The 19,483-nt window shown below is 47.1% G+C and overlaps 1 protein-coding gene across 2 annotated transcripts in view; it reads left to right on the top strand.

The window, feature by feature from the left end:
* The window catches only part of LOC126545491 (neural cell adhesion molecule 2-like), a 613,769-nt gene that overhangs the window by 241,145 nt on the left and 353,141 nt on the right, over positions 1–19,483 (top strand). For both annotated transcript variants that reach the window (XM_050193381.2, XM_055061846.2), the window contains exons 8-9: positions 1,253–1,524; positions 1,986–2,154. In XM_050193381.2, coding sequence (XP_050049338.1) covers positions 1,253–1,524; positions 1,986–2,154 — 441 coding nt within the window. The remainder of the gene's footprint in view (positions 1–1,252; positions 1,525–1,985; positions 2,155–19,483) is intronic.

A 19,483-nucleotide genomic window follows, 5' to 3' on the forward strand; every position in this document is an offset into this window, starting at 1 on the left:
TTATTGGTGTGTTTACTGATAATGTCCTGCTGTTTGCTTTTCAATCAATACAATACACATTCAATAGACATCTTAGTTCACTGCCGTGCAGAGATGTGGAAGGTGCGCTTACACAAGAATCACCATGTTTGTATATCTGAAATGTTTCGCTTATCTCTCGGGAACGTAGCTCCCTGTAGCGTCCTAAAAACGTGCACTTCTCAAGAATTGGTTTACAACCACATATTTTACAAAGTTCAGCCAAATGAATGGCAAGTGAGTCCATAAAATTGAAATAATCTAGATAAGTTTCAAAAATCATTAGCATTTATTTCCAACCAAATGCCTAACTTAGATGTTAAATGTCCCATAGCTACGAGTTTAGGTGGTTATTCCTCTTACCCGACGTTCACAGAGGGGACGTTACTCGTCGCTTCTGATTATTTTTTTCTCCTGTGAGTTGAATAACGAGAAGTACTGCGTGTTACTATGATGCACCTTCTATACACTCGATCACGAAGCTTAATCTTGATGCCTGTCTACTCATGTATCTAAAGTGCTTGCGATTTATTTAAATACCTCACCTTTGACATGGCTCTGCCAAAAATTATGCGCTTTCTACACATGACTGTGTAGAGAGCGTCATGACTTCTTGAGCATGAGCTTAACAGTGTGCTGCACCAAATGTTGCTTGAAAGACTGGGAGTCACTGTGACGACATACGGTGAGCAAAACTCTAGACGGTCGATGGCCCGTAAAAGGAACCAGCCCCTAAAATTGACGAAGAAGCTAAAAAGTCACACAAACCAAGGTTCTTGTTTAATAACGTGATAGTGAACTTGTCACAGTCGTGCTGGGCTAAGCAGCACTACAAAGTTATGGTCAGGGGTCTGGAACGCATCAAAGCCTTGACCATTTTCAGTGCTCTTGAATTAAGGATAACGGCATGTGTATTATTATTATTATTATTATTATTATTATTATTATTATTATTATTATTCGGGCTTCTTCAAATGAATGCTATGTATTACTGACACGAAAGTCACTGTGTCACACACGCACGTCGGTCACATGGCTCGTTATAGTCGCACAACTATTAGACGCTTACCGGACATTTCGACACCGTGATTCATGTGTGGCGTATAGTCGCTCGTTGTACTGTTCACACAAGTCGTACCCCACCGTGCTTTATGTACGACTCCATAGTCGCAAAGTAGTACACAGAAATGGTGCTCCAGAGGCGGCGTCCCTGGCGCTTCGAAACGCTGCGCAGGTCCTCCCGAGCCCTTGGAGAACTGCAGCGTCACCAACCTGACCGAGCGAAGCTTTTCCGTCGAGTGCCGCGAAGTGCGCTCGTCGTCATCGGCTCCGGCGGCCGGCGGCGGCCAGTCGCCTGGAACGGCAGGCGGCGCCTCGCTGGTGGCCGCCGCACAGAGGCCCTCGCTGCTGGCGCGTCCCCCCGAGAACCTCGTCTACGTGCTCGAAGTCTACGGGCCGCCCGAAGGCTCGTCGATGCAGAGAGGCGTCTCTGCATCTCAGCACCAGGTACCACAAGCTCAATCTTGTTCCCGCCAACACGAATCGTTGTGGTTAGCTTCTTGAGCATCGCTTCCCGGGAACTAAGCAAGAAGCACGACACTATATATAGGCGCCTAGAGCAAACCCTGTATCCGAGGCTGCTCTTTCGTACTGTGTGCATACATCGTTTCGAAAAACTATAGGATATGTACTAGATGTTTCGTGTGAGTAATTCTTTAAAATACAACAGCAAAGATGCAGAGTTTATTTGAGAGCACGCTACTCGCAGTAATGGATATCGGTAAAAATAGAATTCTTGTTAGTAATGAATTGAATTGCCGTAACTTTATTAAATAAACTGAATTAATTACATTAGTACATGCGTTGGTATTCGAAATGTTTAGAGTAGAATATATTTAAAAGTTTAACTATTTGCATAAGTGCCATTTGGGTGCGTTCAAACGTGGTACGCGTTGCTATGCCTGCAGGTGCTGGTGCGGAACGTGAGCGGTCCGGAACCACGCTTTCGAGTCGGCCAGCTGTGGCCGGGCACCGAGTTCGAGGCTCGCGTGTTCGCGGCCAACTCCAAGGGACGCAGTAGGCCATTCCGTCTCAACGCTTGCACTCTGCCCCCGGCTGAAGCTCTGCTCGACAAAGGCACGTATTCGCCGAAAGTCTGTTTGCTCCGAGGCGTGCATGTTTGTATACCCATCACGTGTTTTCTCGATTTCGCGGTCACGCTTCAACTATTTGAGTAGCAGTTGGCGCTACCTGTAGCTGTTTGTCCTCGGCGAACGTTAAAGGGACTGACAACCGACTTTTGGACATATAGTTTTTTTTTTTTTTTTTTGATGGCGCAACGCAAACCTTGCCCTCTGTAGTGTTTACACCTGCAGCGGTTACTGCCAAAAGCGCGTGGATATTTTGTAAGCAGAATTTTTCGATCTGAGCAGCCTGCAAAAAAGAAAGAGTCCCTCCTCCAGCAACGCTCAGAAATGAGAGCGATGCCGACGACAGCCCGCCTCGCAAATTGTGAAAGCCGCCCATCGTTCTGCCTTCACAGGAGTGAGTACAACTGCGGTTAACCACCTACGTTTTGACCTTTCTGGTTCAACCACTTTCGAAAATAAGAAGCTGGTAATTTGCGCTGTTGTACAGACCTTTCTTATATTTCTACCACGTTTTTCCTGAAGTACACGGCTACGACGTGGCTGATTGGCCCCCGTCGTCGTTGTTCTGTCGATAGGCGAGCCAAGCCAACGCTCAGCGAAAACGAAGAGGAAGGCGGCGCCACATTTTCACTACCTGCACATTGTAAATTAGGCAAAACTTATAAGAGGAAAAAGTGTACCGCATTTCAGTACTAATAAAGAGACCAGGAACCAGGTACACTAATAGAAGGTCACATGATAGGCCTCTTATGCATCTTGTTTTTGCCGAGTGTGGCGCGAAAGGTCATTTTTCGCGACATTTGGTGCTTAATTAAAAATATAAATCTACGTTTAGTGATTAGTGAGAAAAACATGACTCGTTTTAACCAATACGATAGGCAATCTTTCCACCAGCAGTGTTATCTCGATTCATGTTCTGAGCGGTTCTCTGTCCCTTTGAGTATATATTGATTCGTTTCATCTGATCCGTGCGTGATCTCGACGTATACCGTTTATGCTTAGGATTTATTTAAGACCAGCTCAAGTTTCCCTGTAAGTTGCAGACTGGGCCTCTATTGCATAACGATTCTTCTTGCTCGATTAAATTTCTTTCTTATCATCTACCGTTCACGGCCGGCTGATAGCGTTGGCTACATACGGGCAAGCGACTGATGAAGGACGAAGAGGATAATCATTGGAACAAAATCGTTACCTTATACCAGCCCTGATTTACGTAATCATGCGATTGATTACACCAGTCCCTTCAATGTCTGGAAGGCGGCCCTTATCGATTAATATATTCTAAAGCTGCAACAAACAAGCTTGTTCTTTTGTTTTAATTCTGTGGTTTTACGTGCCAAAACCACGATTTGATTATGGGGCTCGCCGAAGCGGAGGACTCCGGATTAATTTTGACCAACTTGAGTTCTTTAACGCCTACCCAATGCACGGCACACGGGCGTTCTTGCATTTCACCACCATCGAAATGCGGCCACCGCGGCCGGCATTTGATCGCGCGCCCTCGGGCTCAGGACGTTAGCCACTAGGCCACCATGGCGAATGTCCTAGCTGTCATGCATCGCCTTTTTAGACAAGAAGGACCATTCTAGGCCAGCAAAACCGAGTGCATATACTCTGCTCAGTCGAGTGGAGTAGCCGCCAGTAATATCTTGTTGATGTTATTCAATTTAATAACGAATTGCTACTAGCTTTTTTTCTTCTAATTACTACTCTGCATGCCATGCTGTCAATGAAGAATTTGTCGGAAATTGAAGGAAACCTCGACCTGGCATGTTTTTAGCCATGTACTTATTGCTGTATTGAACAGCGCGCGACATACACAACAGGCTCAATATGCTACGGCGATTCTTTTTCGTCGGTGCTCACCAGATTGCTTATCACTGGCTTCTCCGACTGACCAGCCCCTAACTGGCCCCCTTTGAGCCAATGGCAAAGCAAATATTGAGTTTAGTAAAATGTGAAATTGAGGGTTGTATTATGGCATGTTCGAAGTGGTCTTCTAGGCATCAAGAGTGACCGAAGTTATTTGCAGTGATGAAGTATAATACATCAGGCAATATAACATCCAACAGGATAAGCTTGGACTGATTGATGCAACCGGAAAAAAAGTTCCCGTTTGCCATTGACCTGTAGGAACCTGGCGAGGAAGTCACGTGCGCATTATAGCGTCAGATCCTAACTCTAATTTGCGTCAATTATACATCAGCTACTGCACATATTTATGGTTTACCAGCAAGATGTGAAATTTCACGGCTGCATCAGTGACATTCGTAACGCTGGTGATAAAAAAAAAAAATGCGAGTAACTGAGCGTTTCTCAGTAGGTAATCTCATTCGCCCTTGTACGTCGCCGAATGACCCAGTCTGAATGTAATATTGTTCTGGCCTTGGTCTGCACAACGCATTTTTGTGTGGTTCGCAGCGTCAGCCGCTTTACGGCCGATTTATGTGCCGCAATGCGTGCTGGCGTGCGAGTGGGAGAAAACTAAGTTCTGACGTCGTCTAACAGAAAGCAAGAAGAGGAAAGGCAGGCAGCTCAACCAGACGAGCGTCCGGTTTGCTACTCTACAGCAACAAAGTGAAAGGGGGAATAGAAAGGGGAAAATAGAAAGAGTGCATGTGGGAGGATGCACAGGGGCACTTTGAGCAGTCTCTCAAACCGCTGCGCTTCATGTACTGTACTAGTGCACGAATCGCTTTTTGTGCCAGTGACGGATTGGGCCACAGTCCGAATATCTTGGACTCAGAGTCCAGTCGGCTTAAAGTTGTCCGGAGAGAGAAGTGCCCTGCACCGTAGAGAGGGCAGATACACAATAGTTGCTCGATGGTTTCTTCGCTCCTACAGGAGTCTCACATCGGGTTCTCGGCCATTCTCATATGAAAGGAGTAAGCGTTCGGGAACGTCACTCCCTCCCACAAGCGGTACTGCAAGGTTGTTTCGCAGCGGGAAAGGCTAGATGGCAGTTGTAGTCGTAGCAAAGGGTCCAGCTTATGCAATCGGTAATTGAAGGCACTTGAAGACCAGAAAGCTTGATTTTTGCGAGCAAGCAGACGAAGTTCCCTGCCAGCGTCCGTACTCGCCAAAGCTCTTGGACGCGTCTGGGTGTCTTCGTGGGCAGACCGGACATCCTTGTCAGCAAAGTCGTTGCCGACGATACCACAGTGAGCAGGAATCCACTGGAACATTATAATGCGCCCTGTCCCCAGAGCACGGTGGTGTATATTTTCCTAATGTCGGATATCATCTCTTCTCATGTTCTGTGGTGTAAGGCAAACTTGATACTGTGAAGAGCTGCCTTAGAGTCACAAAATATGACCTTGCTCTGTGCCGGCTAGTATCGGTATATATATATATGTATGTATGTATGTATGTATGTATGCATGTATGTATATATATATATGTGTGTGTGTGTGTGTGTGTGTGTGTGTGTGTGTGTGTGTGTGTGTGTGTGTGTGTGTGTGCGTGCGTGCGTGCGTGCGTGTGTGTGTGCGTGCGTGTGTGTGCGTGTGTGTGTGTGTGTGTGTGTGTGTGTGTGTGCGTGTGTGTGTGTGTGCGTGTGTGCGCGTGTGCGCGTGCGCGTGCGTGTGCGTGCCTGTGCGTGTGCGTGCGCGTGTGCGTGCGCGCGCGTGCAGCGAAGCATATTTTCGAAGCAGCGAGCACTGCTTCGAAAACGACGACGACAACGAGTGGTTGGAAGCCTTGTGCCTGTGTTGCCTAAGCTGTGTGACCTCTCGCTGCGGTGCTATACTGCCTGAGGGTTTCATCAATTAAACTATTACGCCTCTTGACATTTGGTGGAGGTGTTGGGCCCTTTACAAACCTGGAACTCCGCAGCCTGACGCTCCCTACCGTTTCTGACATGCCTCAGGACGCCACGCAGTCCGATCCTCCCCTGGCATCGCCTGTCGTCTGATCCGGTGCTCTACGCCAACGAGATCCTTCAGTCTTCCGCGGCAGCGACGACCATGACATGGTGGATTGGCTCTCATCATACGATCGCGTGAGTGCGCATAACAAGTGGGGTGACAGAGCTAAACTGACTAACGTCATCTTCTATCTTTCTGGAGTGGCTAATCTCTGGTTCCGGAATCATGAATCCAACCTTTAAACCTGGACAGCATTTACCCATTGTTTCAAAGAAGTCTTCGGCTGCCCTGCTGTGCGCAAGCTTCGCGCAGAACAACGCTTGCGTGGTCGCGCTCAGCAAAAGGGTGAAAACTTCACCAGCTACATTGAAGACGTAGTTGACCTTTGCCGGCGCAATAATCCCGCTATGCCTGACTCTGAAAAGATCAACAATGTCATGAAGGGCATAGAGGATGACGCCTTCCAAATGCTCTAGGCGAAAAATCCTCAAACGATTGACGAGGTCATTACCCTGTGCCAGAGCTACGATGAGCTCCGCAAACAACGCCTTACTACATGCCGAGCTGCCGCGCCGGACGATACGGTTTCGGCTTTAGTCGACAGTTCCAGTGCTGCTCCCGCCCACTCTTCGTTCCTCGACCAAATCAAGCAATTCATGGTTATATTGCGCTCAGTTTTACACTAAATTGCTTTACTTTACTAAATCAAGCAATTCGTTCGCGAAGAAGTCCCGCGCCAACTGTCACTGCTGCCTGCTACCCAGTCGTCTGAGTCCTCTTTGTCCCCGGAACTCCGACGGCTCATACATGAACCAGTCAGCGACGCACTACCTCTCGCTAATCAGCCACCTTCAGCGCCGGTTCCGCTCACGTACGCTGCCGTCGTCGCCAGGCCAAGACCTCCACCTGAAGTTGCGCACTACACGCCCACGAGCGGCTTCTACGCCTCGCCTTCTGCAGCTGCGAACTACTTCCCCAGAAGTGGCTTCTGCGCGCCTCTGCAGCCCCTACGCCCAGCTCAGAACTGTGCACCTCTACCTAGGCCCCCTGTTGACAATCCGTGGCGTACCCAAGACAACCGGCCGATCTGTGTCGCGTGTGGCTTTGCTGGCCACATGGCACGGTTCTGCCGCCGGCGGGGTTGGTATCCTCCCGATACCCCCGAAACTTCAAGGGAATGCTCCTGACTCCCAGTCACGCTATTCGCCATCAGTTCCGCACTTCGCTCCTTCATCTCCTGTTCCCCAAAGCTTCAACACTCGTCGGTCTCCATCTCCCCGTCGACGTTCCCTGTCCACCATCGTCCGCCGCCCTCCAGCTGTGGAGGAAAACTAAAAGGCGCAGTTCCGGAGGCAAGAACTGCGATATCTTCGAACTGCTCAAGCCCTCGTTTATTCCCTACGAATGTCATAGAAGTTTTTGCCAAGGGTGTCGCCGTTCACGCAGTTGTCGACACGGGTGCCGCAGAGTCCGTGATTGCCGACCAGTTTCGCCGTACGCTCAGAAAAATCGCGACGCTGTTTTCTGCCATTTCGCTACGTACAGCAAGCGCTGAGCCAATTGAGCCCTTAGGAACATGTACCGTCCGTGTCGCCATACAAGACAGCTTATACCACATTGAGTTTGCTGTCCTTCCCCGGTGCTCTCATGCCATCATTCTAGGATGGGGCTTCCTCTCAACTCATCACGCTGTTGTTGATTGTGCCCGTGCAGAACTTGCGCTGACTCCATTTTGCGGCAGTCTTTCTGAAGATTTGCCTCCACCTTCTGCTCGAGTGTTCGTCGACACCGACACTGATATCCCTCCTTTTTCTTCCGCTCTTGTACCCGTTTCCTTTGCTGCTTTCTACGATTCCGCATTTCTTTTCACGCCATCTCACCTTGCTGCACGCCGTCATCCCTTCTTGCATCCCTTTTCCCTCCTTCCCTTTCACCAGGGCTCCAGCGCACTTTACGTTTCGAATGCGTTTTCGTGTCCATCAAGCTTACATAATGGCGAGTGCCTCGGTTTTGCTGACGAATTCGACAAGAGCTCTGACCACGATGTGCCTGATGACTCGACTCCTCTTAAGGTTGACGGCATGGCATTCTCTGTCTCTGCACCTGCACCTGCATGTGACCGAACGCTTGCTGTCTATTGATCCCAACCTCACTCCGAGTCAGCGCACACAGATCGTCGACCTCCTTAACCGATTTCGAACTTCTTTCGACCTCCAGAAACAATGTTTAGGACGTACCTCCACAGTCGTTCATCACATCGACACCGGCAGCCACGCGCCTCTACGCTAACGTCCATACCGAGTGCCCGCGACGGAGCGCCGTGTCATCGATGAGCTCGTAGGATTCATGCTCTGACGCGGCGTGATAGAGCCATTACACAGTCCCTGGGCTTCTCCGGTAGTGCTGGTCAAAAAAAAAAAAGAAAGATGGGACAATTCGTTTTTGTGTGGACTATCGACGACTCAACAAGAAAACCCGGAAAGATGTTTATCCTCTTCTCCGTATCGACGACGCAATGGAGTGCATCCAAGGCGCTGAATTCTTTTCGTCCTTAGACTTACGACTCGGTTATTGGGCGGTCCCGGTCGCTAACGCAGACCGCCCGAAAACGGCATTTGTTACGCCTTACGGCTTATATGAATTTACCGTGATGCCCTTTGGTCTGTGTAATGCGCCTGCAACGTTTGAGAGAATGATGGATAACATCCTCCGCGGCCTCAAATGGCAGACATGCCTTTGTTATCTCGATGATATTGTCATCCTTTCCCGGAACTTTTCTTCTCACCTGCTCCGACTCAAACGCGTGCTCACTTGCCTCGCCGATGCTGAACTTCAGCTCAACTTAAGGAAGTGTCGATTCGCCACCCAGCAGCTAGTCATCCTTGGCCACGTTGTTTCGAAAGATGGTGTGCTCCCCGATCCAACCAAACTCCAAGCCGTCACCGAATTCCCACGACCAAAGACCACAAAAAAACTCCGCAACTTCATCAGATTATGCTCCTACTTTCGTCGTTTCATCCGCAACTTCGCCACCATAATAGCGCCTTTGACGCAGCTTCTCGCGGGTAACCACGACCTCTTGGCCTGGCCGCCAGTTTGCGATGCCGCATTCACGCGAGCCTTCCTGCACAATGGATACCATCCTTCCGTATCGCCCTGACACAACGGAGGCTACTACCCTGTCCGAAGCTGCGGCACATGCGGAAGAGTGCCGAAAGCTCGCTCGCACATTTACTTCGGAAGATCAGCAGCGACAGAAGCACCTTCGAGATATCCCTCCTCTCCGGCATCCTATGCCCCTGACTCACTAGTCTGGCTTTAGGTTCCCGCTACCATCCCAGGACTTTCACACAAGCTTGTTCCGTAGTACCAGGTTCCCTACGGTGTCGTCAGTGAAACGTCTCCTGTGAACTATTTGGTAGAACCCCTTGAGCCGCCTTCCGATAAGCGCCGCCGAGGGCGCGAAATCGCGCATGTTCAACGGCTCAAGCCGTACTTTGATCCACCTGTCCTATCTTGCCCGTAGGTCGCCGAGACGGCTCCTCTTCTCCGGGGAGGTAATTGTACTAGAGAAGAACGAGCAGCAGGCACTGCTTGGAGAAAGACGACAACGAGTGGTTGGAAGCCTTGTGCCTGTGTTGCCTAAGCTGTGTGACCTCTCGCTGGGGTGCTCTACTACCTGAGGGTTTCATCAATTAAACTATTGCGCCTCTTGACAATATATATATATATATATATATATACCTTGCGGGTTTCCGCAGTACTATAACGCCAAGCTCTTGCCTTTGGTTCGAGTTGTTGATGAATTCGACTTTGCCTTGCCAACTGCTAGTCGCCTGTTTAGCTCATGACAGATGGTAGAGCGGCAGCCCCTCCAAAGGCGGTGGTCCCGGGTTCGAGTCCCGGACCAGGAGGAATTTTTCTTGAACTGCGAGGCTTTTCTTTCGAGGAACCCGTATGGGCTTTCCTTTGTAGCAATTGCTAGGATTGGGTGGATGTCTCATTTTCCCTTCATTAATATATATCTTCCGGGAATTCCGGAATCATTGATTGCGTGATTCCGGGAATAGCAAGGTTCACTTGAGGCTGTCACAGGCACCAGAGTAGATGAAGCAGTCGGTACGAAAACCCTTCACGTGACAAGGCGCTTTCCTTTGCCGCTTGTCTGTCCATTTCAGCTTTGTACAGTTTTTTATTACATCTTAAATAAACACGCCGACAAGTTCTTAAGGCCCATATTTTATTCGATTTTTCACTGGTGTTAAATGTTTAGATAGATAGATAGATAGATAGATAGATAGATAGATAGATAGATAGATAGATAGATAGATAGATAGATAGATAGATAGATAGATAGATAGATAGATAGATAGATAGATAGATAGATAGATAGATAGATAGATAGATAGATAGATAGATAGATAGATAGATAGATAGATAGATAGATAGATAGATAGATAGATAGATAGATAGATAGATAGATAGATAGATAGATAGATAGATAGATAGATAGATAGATAGATAGATAGATAGATAGATAGATAGATAGATAGATAGATAGATAGATAGATAGATAGATAGATAGATAGATAGATAGATAGATAGATAGATAGATAGATAGATAGATAGATAGATAGATAGATAGATAGATAGATAGATAGATAGATAGATAGATAGATAGATAGATAGATAGATAGATAGATAGATTTAGTAGACAAAGGCCGCGCTTTCCCATTAACCTACTTTTCTCATGTGGCATTTTTTGTTCATACTTGTGCGCACTGTAGCCGATGAACACAGCTCTTCATGCAAAATGGCGAATCTTCAGTTGTGTGATCGGTGAAAACTGAATAACTGAAAGTGTAAAGTGGCACGGCCTTTCGTATGAGCTGAAAACAGGGCGAAGACTGGCGTCTTCGGTAAAGGGACGTCAGGTAATACAGCTCCAACTGCATGAATCGCATTCCACGTCTATTTTTTGGGCGTGACACCATCATCAGTCCGCGTTTTTATTGCAGAAAGGTAGACAGCTTAAAATAAACGGGTCATCACCGGACATCACGAACAAATCTCTATGGTACATGTTATGCGATGGCCGCGCCGCCACGCCGTCACCTGGCCGAAAGGTGCTATATGCAGCCAGTAGTGAAACCTACGCCATAGTCCATAGTACACATTTTTCTTGCCGTGATACCCACGAACCATCCTGCAGAGTGGCATCTAGCCCCGACGTCGAGTCACGCCCCCACGCCGAGAATACGTCTAAAATATTTAGTGCCTCTTAAAATGGCCCAAGTTGCCTTCAAACAACTTAGCTGTATACGATTGATCAGGTCCATGAAAGGTTCCCGCACTTCACTTATATATCCTTGCTAGTCGTACCGCGGCTGCGCATCGAAGTACCAATGGCCATAGCACTGCCTTCAATGCATACGGAAGGCCGAACCGACTTTCGCTTTCTTTCGGTTTTATCAGGCGGCCGTGCAGATACAACCAGTGCCCTCCGACTGAGGCCAATCGGTTGCAGTTTTAAATAATTTACGAAGCTTTCCACGACCAATCACTTAAGCAAATACCAGCTTTACCTGGACACTACTCAGTTGTCTACCCAAGCTCCTGGCTTCTATTTTGCACTTTATATAGGTCTACATGGCGGGTGCAGCTTACTGAAACTCCGTAAAAGCTTTGCTCGCTGTTCAGATGCTTTTACCTGAATAAGTCAGCGTCATACGTGGAGGCCATCAGTGCGTGGGTATCTGCATTGAGAGCCGGAGAACAGGTTGTAGGAGACCCGTCTATTATACATGGGCTCCACCTATGCTCTTCAAAGGGACTAACGAGTCCGAAGCCTGCCCTGGCAGTTTCGTGTACCGACGAATCTGCGCCCGCAAAACCAAAAACAAGAAATACAAGAAAGACAAAAACAAGAAAGGTGAAGGAAGCGGGACTTTTCCTTAATTCCAGCATTTATCCCTACAACGGGCTTCCACGTGCCCTCTTGAATTCGTAAATTTTCTGTCCTACGCCAAACTTGCAGGCCTCTGTCTAGTTGTGTATTTAAACTTGCATTGCCGGCAAAGCATTCGCAAGAGAGCGTGGCCAAAGGGATTTATCTGCGTGTTGGGAAACTCGGTGCACATTCGTCTTTCGAGGAATTACCGCAACTAGGATATCTCGAGCACTATCTCGCGCAAAACTTTCCGCCTGGACACACGTGTGGCAAAAGTCGCCGGCATAGAATACAAAGCCTGCACAGACAATAAAAAAAAAACCTTCTCTCTTATCACGTTTCTTCCGTAGTTCAGCAGCGCTGTAATTGGATTGCGTTTAAGGCACCACGAGTACGTTAAGGCAAATTCCGTTTCGCTCTCATCTTGCTGCATGCAGTTGACCGTGTGCAGATTTGTTTCAGGACTCACTCAATGCACATTGCGAACTGCTGATAACGTGTCAATCGCAACAGCTGAAGCATGGTTACGCTGTTTTCCTTGCCGCAAGCACATCATTTCATGAAGTTAGCCTTGCTTTCCAACTACGGGGATCTAAAGGGACGCCTGTAAAACATGTGTTTATTAACCTACGCGGTCCCTCAGTGCTTGTGGCGTTGTGCTGCAGAGAACGAGGGGACAATTGCGATTACCAGCGGTGGTGGCGGCATTTCGATGACGGCAAAAGGCAAAAACGCTCGTGCACCATGCTCTGGGCGCACGTCCGGTGCCCCCCGCTACAGCTTATAATCATAGCTCCTGTGTCTGTAATGTTAAACGCCATAAATCTGAGTGTTTTACAGTGAAACTATTAACCCCTCCGCGGTCGGAAGTTTTCGCGTCTGTCTGTGATTATCATCACCAGAAATGGCTCATGCCCCTCGTAATGCAGAGGCTACGAGCACTAAGCAGCGTGCAGTGAACAGGGCATGCATTCATTGGAATCACACACACAACGTACAGAACAGCTTACGGTTCAATAAAGACCAAGCTCAAAACAAGCATCCATGATCATCAGCAATGGCTCATACCCCCGTAAGCAAGTAAAAAATTCAATGGCTCATACCGGGGTAAGGCAGAGGCTACATGCGCTCAACAAAGTGAAGTGAAGTGCCATAGATTCAATGAAATCATCCATACAAAGCACAGAACAGCATACGTTTCGATAAAGAACAAGCTCAAAAAAAGCATCAAAAGCATGAATAAAGCATTGCACACCCCGCTCAGCAGTTGTAGTGGTGGTCTTGTAACAGCTCCGCTGCACATCCACTTTCGCAGGGCTGGGATGGAGAGCCAACTTTTTTATTCAATCACTCTATGGTTGCTTAATATTCATCAAATCTAAACCAAAGTTCTCCCTGTGCAGTTCGGCGTTTGAAATTAGGTATCGTTAGAACCGAGTAATTCCGCTGGCTCACAGTATGCTCTCCACTTAAGGTTGCGCCTCCAGAAGCTGGCATTAGCAGTTCACCAGACTGATATTCATTTTTTCTCCCATGGAACCACTTTCACGGCTGTTAAAAAAAAATTAAACAACAAAAGAATAAAGAGTATGTATTCGCATTATCTGACTTTCGAATTATTCGAAAATCTCTTACGAGTTACAATGTCCTTTAGGTATACTCTGAGCTCCCACATTTAAAAAAAACATCGTTACGAGCACGCGGGCGTGATAACACCTAAACAATTTGCCCCTTTCTTCAACTTTGGTTTGTCATTAAGCTACATTTGCAGCTGCGGATGTACCTCAGAAACTGAACTGAACTGCAATGTGGTCATCTGATAAATTTATTGACGAGTGTCTAAGTTTCGTTAATAGTTGCTGTCGCGAAGGTTGACTTTATTATACCAGGTGTTTCAGCGAACGCAATTAATTTTGTTTTTCTTGTGCCAGATAGCACATTTCTAGTTCGCGAGCTGATCTACTTGAAGAGCCGGACTTTACTTGCATAGAAAAATTAAAATGCATAATCGATTAAGCAAAAGAATTAACCAATTAAATTTTAAACTATTTACCTTCTGGCAGATATTGCAATTTACAACTTCTAGCCGGGCAGTGCGCAAGTCGGATTCAATTGGAATGAATTCTCAGGATGGCAACAATTTCGAGATATTAATTCCCGAAATTTGCGGAAAGATGCATTGGCGTTCGAGTTAGTTTTGTGCTTCAATGCATAAAACGACGTTTTGTTAAGAAAGTAAGTGGAACGACAGTGCATTGTTACCGCAAGTTTGACGGCGCATATGTCGTAAATGGTCGTAAATATGTCGTAAATGTCTTGCAGTCTCACCCACTAGAATTTTTAAATCGAAATATGTACCATAAGGTAATAAGTGAAGAACTTAATGAGTACAATTTTGTTAATTAGTCAATTGTGCATTTCACTTTGTTGTGCAACTAATGTCCGCCTCTTCGAGTAGACTAGCTCATGGACTAGAACTGTGCTGTCTGCCAGAGACATTTTTTTTGTTTTTTAAATTGAAAGTGTTCGCTGAAGCACCCCGTAAAAGCATATGCGTGGTCTTCGTGTATTTCACGATGCATCGCAAACGTGGTGGCGACGTTTCTATCAGCCACGACATCGAGTAGCCTCTTCTCGATGATGACGACGCGTATGCTTTTGTTTGCCCAAATAGCCAAACCGAAAGTCCGTGCGCAATCAGGTCTGTACGTGTGCGACCTGGCACCTCTGAAGTACTGAAACCTCCCTGTACACCGACGCTCAAGTACGCACACATGCACGCAAACACACACTGCTCACGTACAGGGACGCACACACGCACGCGCACGTACACACATCCCTGTTCTCGAGCGTACTGTCGAGGTCAAAAGCTTATGGAACGCGGAATTTGCGAAAACATTGAGTTTTCGAGCAGTTTGTGACCGTAGCCAGTAAACCAGTACAACACTGTGTTGTTCGCATACACTAGACCGTACAGGCTGGAAACGCGAATACCAGGCTTCATTCCCAGGCTGCTGAAATGTTCACCCTTTTCTCAGATTCAGCGATACGTAAAATTTTTACAGCGACTGTTCTATCAGCGTCAATTCAAACGCCGACAAGTCGAGAACTGCAATGCGAACTCACGTTTCGAGGTTCACCTTCACAACAGTGACCGAATTCAGGCTGCAATAATTACATTCCTGACGTGCTTAAAAGCCGGCTGCAGCATGTCTGCGTGCTCATCACACTTCTATGTGATTACGCGAAGTAGGTGCTCTAATCAATTTTCTCTGTTCGCGTTTCAATTTATGCTGGCGCATGATGCATACACGCACGCCCGCGTGAACACAGTGCACACGGACGCGCATCTTCACGGCCCCTATGGGTGCATGCGCTCTTGTTGTTGTTTTTGTTATGTCATCATCATCATCATCATCATCAGCCTAGTTACGCCCACTGCAGGGCAAAGGCCTCTCCCATACTTCTCCAACTACCCCGGTCATGTACTAATTGTGGCCATGTTGTCCCTGCAAACGTCTTAATGTCATCTGCCCACCTAACTCTCTGCCGCCCCCTGCTACGCTTCCCTTCTCTTGGAATCCAGTCCGTAGCTCTTAGTGACCATCGGTTATCTTCCCTCCTCATTACATGTCCGGCCCATGCCCATTTCTTTTTCTTGATTTCAACTAAGATGTCGTTTACCCGCGTTTGTTGCCTCACCCAATCTGCTCTTTTCTTATCCCTTAACGTTACACCCATCATTCTTCTTTCCATAGCTCGTTGCGTCGTTCTCAATTTCAGCAGAACCCTTTTCGTAAGCCTCCAGGTTTCTGCCCCATATGTGAGTACTGGTAACACACAGCTGTTGTACACTTTCCTTTTGAGGGATAGTGGCAACCTACTGTTCATGATTTGAGAATGCCTGCCAAACGCACCCCAACCCATTCTTATTCTTCTGGTTATTTCAGTCTCATGATCCGGATCCGTGGTCACTACCTGCCCTAAGTAGATGTATTCCCTTACCACTTCCAGTGTTTCGCTACCTATCGTAAACTGCTGTTCTCTTCCGAGACTGTTAAACAGTACTTTAGTTTTCTGCAGATTAATTTTCAGACCCACCCTTCTGCTTTGCCTCTCCAGGTCAGTGAGCATGCATTGCAATTGGTCTCCTGAGTTACTAAGCAAGGCAATATCATCAGCGAATCGCAAGTTGCTAAGGTATTCTCCATCGACTTTTATCCCCAATTCTTCCCACTCCAGGCCTCTGAATACCTCCTGTAAACATGCTGTGAATAGCATTGGAGATATCGTATCTCCCTGTCTGACGCCTTTCTTTATAGGGATTTTGTTGCTTTCTTTGTGGAGGACTACGGTGGCTGTGGAGCCGCTATAGATATCTTCCAGTATTTTTACATATGGCTCATCTACACCCTGATTCCGTAATGCCTCCATGACTGCTGAGGTTTCGACTGAATCAAACGCTTTCTCGTAATCAATGAAAGCTATATATAAGGGTTGGTTATATTCTGCACATTTCTCTATCACTTGATTGATAGTGTGAATATGGTCTATTGTTGAGTAGCCTTTACGGGATCCTGCCTGGTCCTTTGGCTGACAGAAGTCTAAGGTGTTCCTGATTCTATTTGCGATTACCTTAGTAAATACTTTGTAGGCAACGGACAGTAAGCTGATCGGTCTATAATTTTTCAAGTCTTTGGCGTCCCCTTTCTTATGGATTAGGATTATGTTAGCGTTCTTCCAAGATTCCGGTACGCTCGAGGTTATGAGGCATTGCGTATACAGGGTGGCCAGTTTCTCTAGAACAATCTGACCACCATCCTTCAACAAATCTGCTGTTACCTGATCCTCCCCAGCTGCCTTCCCCTTTTGCATAGCTCCTAAGGCTTTCTTTACTTCTTCTGGCGTTACCTGTGGGATTTCGAATTCCTCTAGGCTATTCTCTCTTCCACTATCGTCGTGGGTGCCACTGGTACTGTATAAATCTCTATAGAACTCCTCAGCCACTTGAACTATCTCGTCCATATTAGTAACGATATTGCCGGCTTTGTCTCTTAACGCACACATCTGATTCTTGCCTATTCCTAGTTTCTTCTTCACTGTTTTTAGGCTTCCTCCGTTCCTGAGAGCCTGTTCAATTCTATCCATATTATTGTTCCTGATGTCCGCTGTCTTACGCTTGTTGATTAACTTAGAAAGTTCTGCCAGTTCTATTCTAGCTGTAGGATTAGAGGCTTTCATACATTGGCGTTTCTTGATCAGATCTTTCGTCTCCTGCGATAGCTTACTGGTTTCCTGTCTAACGGCGTTACCACCGACTTCTATTGCGCACTCCTTAATGATGCCCATGAGATTGTCGTTCATTGCTTCAACACTAAGGTCCTCTTCCTGAGTTAAAGCCGAATACCTGTTCTGTAGTTTGATCCGGAATTCCTCTAGTTTCCCTCTTACCGCTAACTCATTGATTGGCTTCTTGTGTACCAGTTTCTTTCGTTCCCTCCTCAAGTCTAGGCTAATTCGAGTTCTTACCATCCTGTGGTCACTGCAGCGTACCTTGCCGAGCACGTCTACATCTTGAATGATGCCAGGGTTCGCGCAGAGTATGAAGTCGATTTCATTTCTAGTCTCACCATTCGGGCTCCTCCACGTCCACTTTCGGCTAACCCGCTTGCGGAAAAAGGTATTCATTATACGCATATTATTCTGTTCTGCAAACTCTACTAATAATTCTCCTCTGCTATTCCTAGAGCCTATGCCATATTCCCCACTGACTTGTCTCCAGCCTGCTTCTTGCCTACCCTGGCATTGAAGTCGCCCATCAGTATAGTGTATTTTGTTTTGACTTTACCCATCGCCGATTCTACGTCTTCATAAAAGCTTTCGACTTCCTGGTCATCATGACTAGATGTAGGAGCGTAGACTTGAACAACCTTCATTTTGTACCTCTTATTAAGTTTCACAACAAGACATGCCACCCTCTCGTTAATGCTATAGAATTCCTGTATGTTACCAGCTATTTCCTTATTAATCAGGAATCCGACTCCTAGTTCTCGTCTCTCCGCTAAGCCCCGGTAGCACAGTACATGCCCGCTTTTTAGCACTGTATATGCTTCTTTTGTCCTCCTAACCTCACTGAGCCCTATTATATCCCATTTACTACCCTCTAGTTCCTCCAATAACACTGCTAGACTCGCCTCACTAGATAGCGTTCTAACGTTAAACGTTGCCAGGTGAAGAGACCTTAAAGCGCGTTAAATGGACGCAGACTGTCTTTCACCACCCCTTTCCACATTGGCTTTCATGAAAAGAACATAAAAGCTGCAGCAAAACTGGAGAACTCTTTTTCAATATGTCGCTGCTCTGTGACGCAATTGGCGCGAACCTTAATCGCAGTTTGTCTTGCACCTATTTTATAAGGCTTTCTATCAGCGGTAAATAAGTACACCCGCTAAATGGCAAAGAGAATGTTTTCAAATGACAGAAAGGCAGGGAGGTTAACCAGAGTTAAAGCCTTCGGTTTGCTACCTTGCACTAGGGGAAGGGAAAGGGGAAGTAAAAACGGAAAGAAGAGCGGGGACAAAAGGAAAGGCGTGAAAAAAGAAAGGACGAGATCATTATAGTCTTTCTAATAGGCCACTGCCACGTAAAAAGGTGAACAAAGCCTTGACCTACTTTCGGTGCAACGGCAGTTTATGTGGGTATTCCAAGACTGTCTGTTCTGGAAGTGGCTTGTCGTCAAGGTGTGCCAACACGGCCGCTAGCGATAGCCGGTGCGCGCTTCATCGAGGACAGTGGCAAAGTACGTGTTCTGTAGTCTGCTCGCCGCCGCAGTGACTGCAAGCCGCGCTCTCGTCCATACCGACTCGGAAGGCAAACGATCTTGTGAAAGCGACATCAAGCCACAGTAGGCAAAGTACTGTTGTCTCGAGTCGAGAGAGTCCAGATGGGGGTCGGAGTCGAAGGGACGGGTCCAGTTGGTGCAGACGCGTGTGCTTCAAGCTTGGTGTGTTCCATAAAGATCTAATGGCTTCATTTGCAAGCACACGAATTTTTATTGCTGCGTCTGTCCTTGAATATGGTATGGAGTCTTGCAAGCCCTCCTCATGTGCAGATCGTGCTGCTGCATCGGCATGTTCATGGCCCATTATGCCACAGTAGCTTGGAATCCACTGTAACGTGATGTCGTGTCCTTGCTGGACGAGGTGGTGACGCAGCAGTCTGGTTCCTAGAACCAGTTGTTCGTGGGGTCCGCGGCGTAAGGCAGAAACCAAACAATGAAGAGCAGCCTTGGAGTCACTGAACATGCTCCATTTCTTGGGCAGTTCATCAGAAATTACGCTAAGTGCACAACGAATAGCAGCGAGTTCCGCGGCAGTCGATGTAGTCTGGTGAGATAATCGTATCTTTACGGTGGAAGTTTTTGCAGGAAAGATCACCGATCCTGCAGACCCATTCACCGTGGTTGAAGCGTCAGTAATATATGATTATGCTCGTTTTAT

This window comes from Dermacentor andersoni, chromosome 1, assembly GCF_023375885.2.
Source record: "Dermacentor andersoni chromosome 1, qqDerAnde1_hic_scaffold, whole genome shotgun sequence".
NCBI lineage: Eukaryota > Metazoa > Arthropoda > Arachnida > Ixodida > Ixodidae > Dermacentor > Dermacentor andersoni.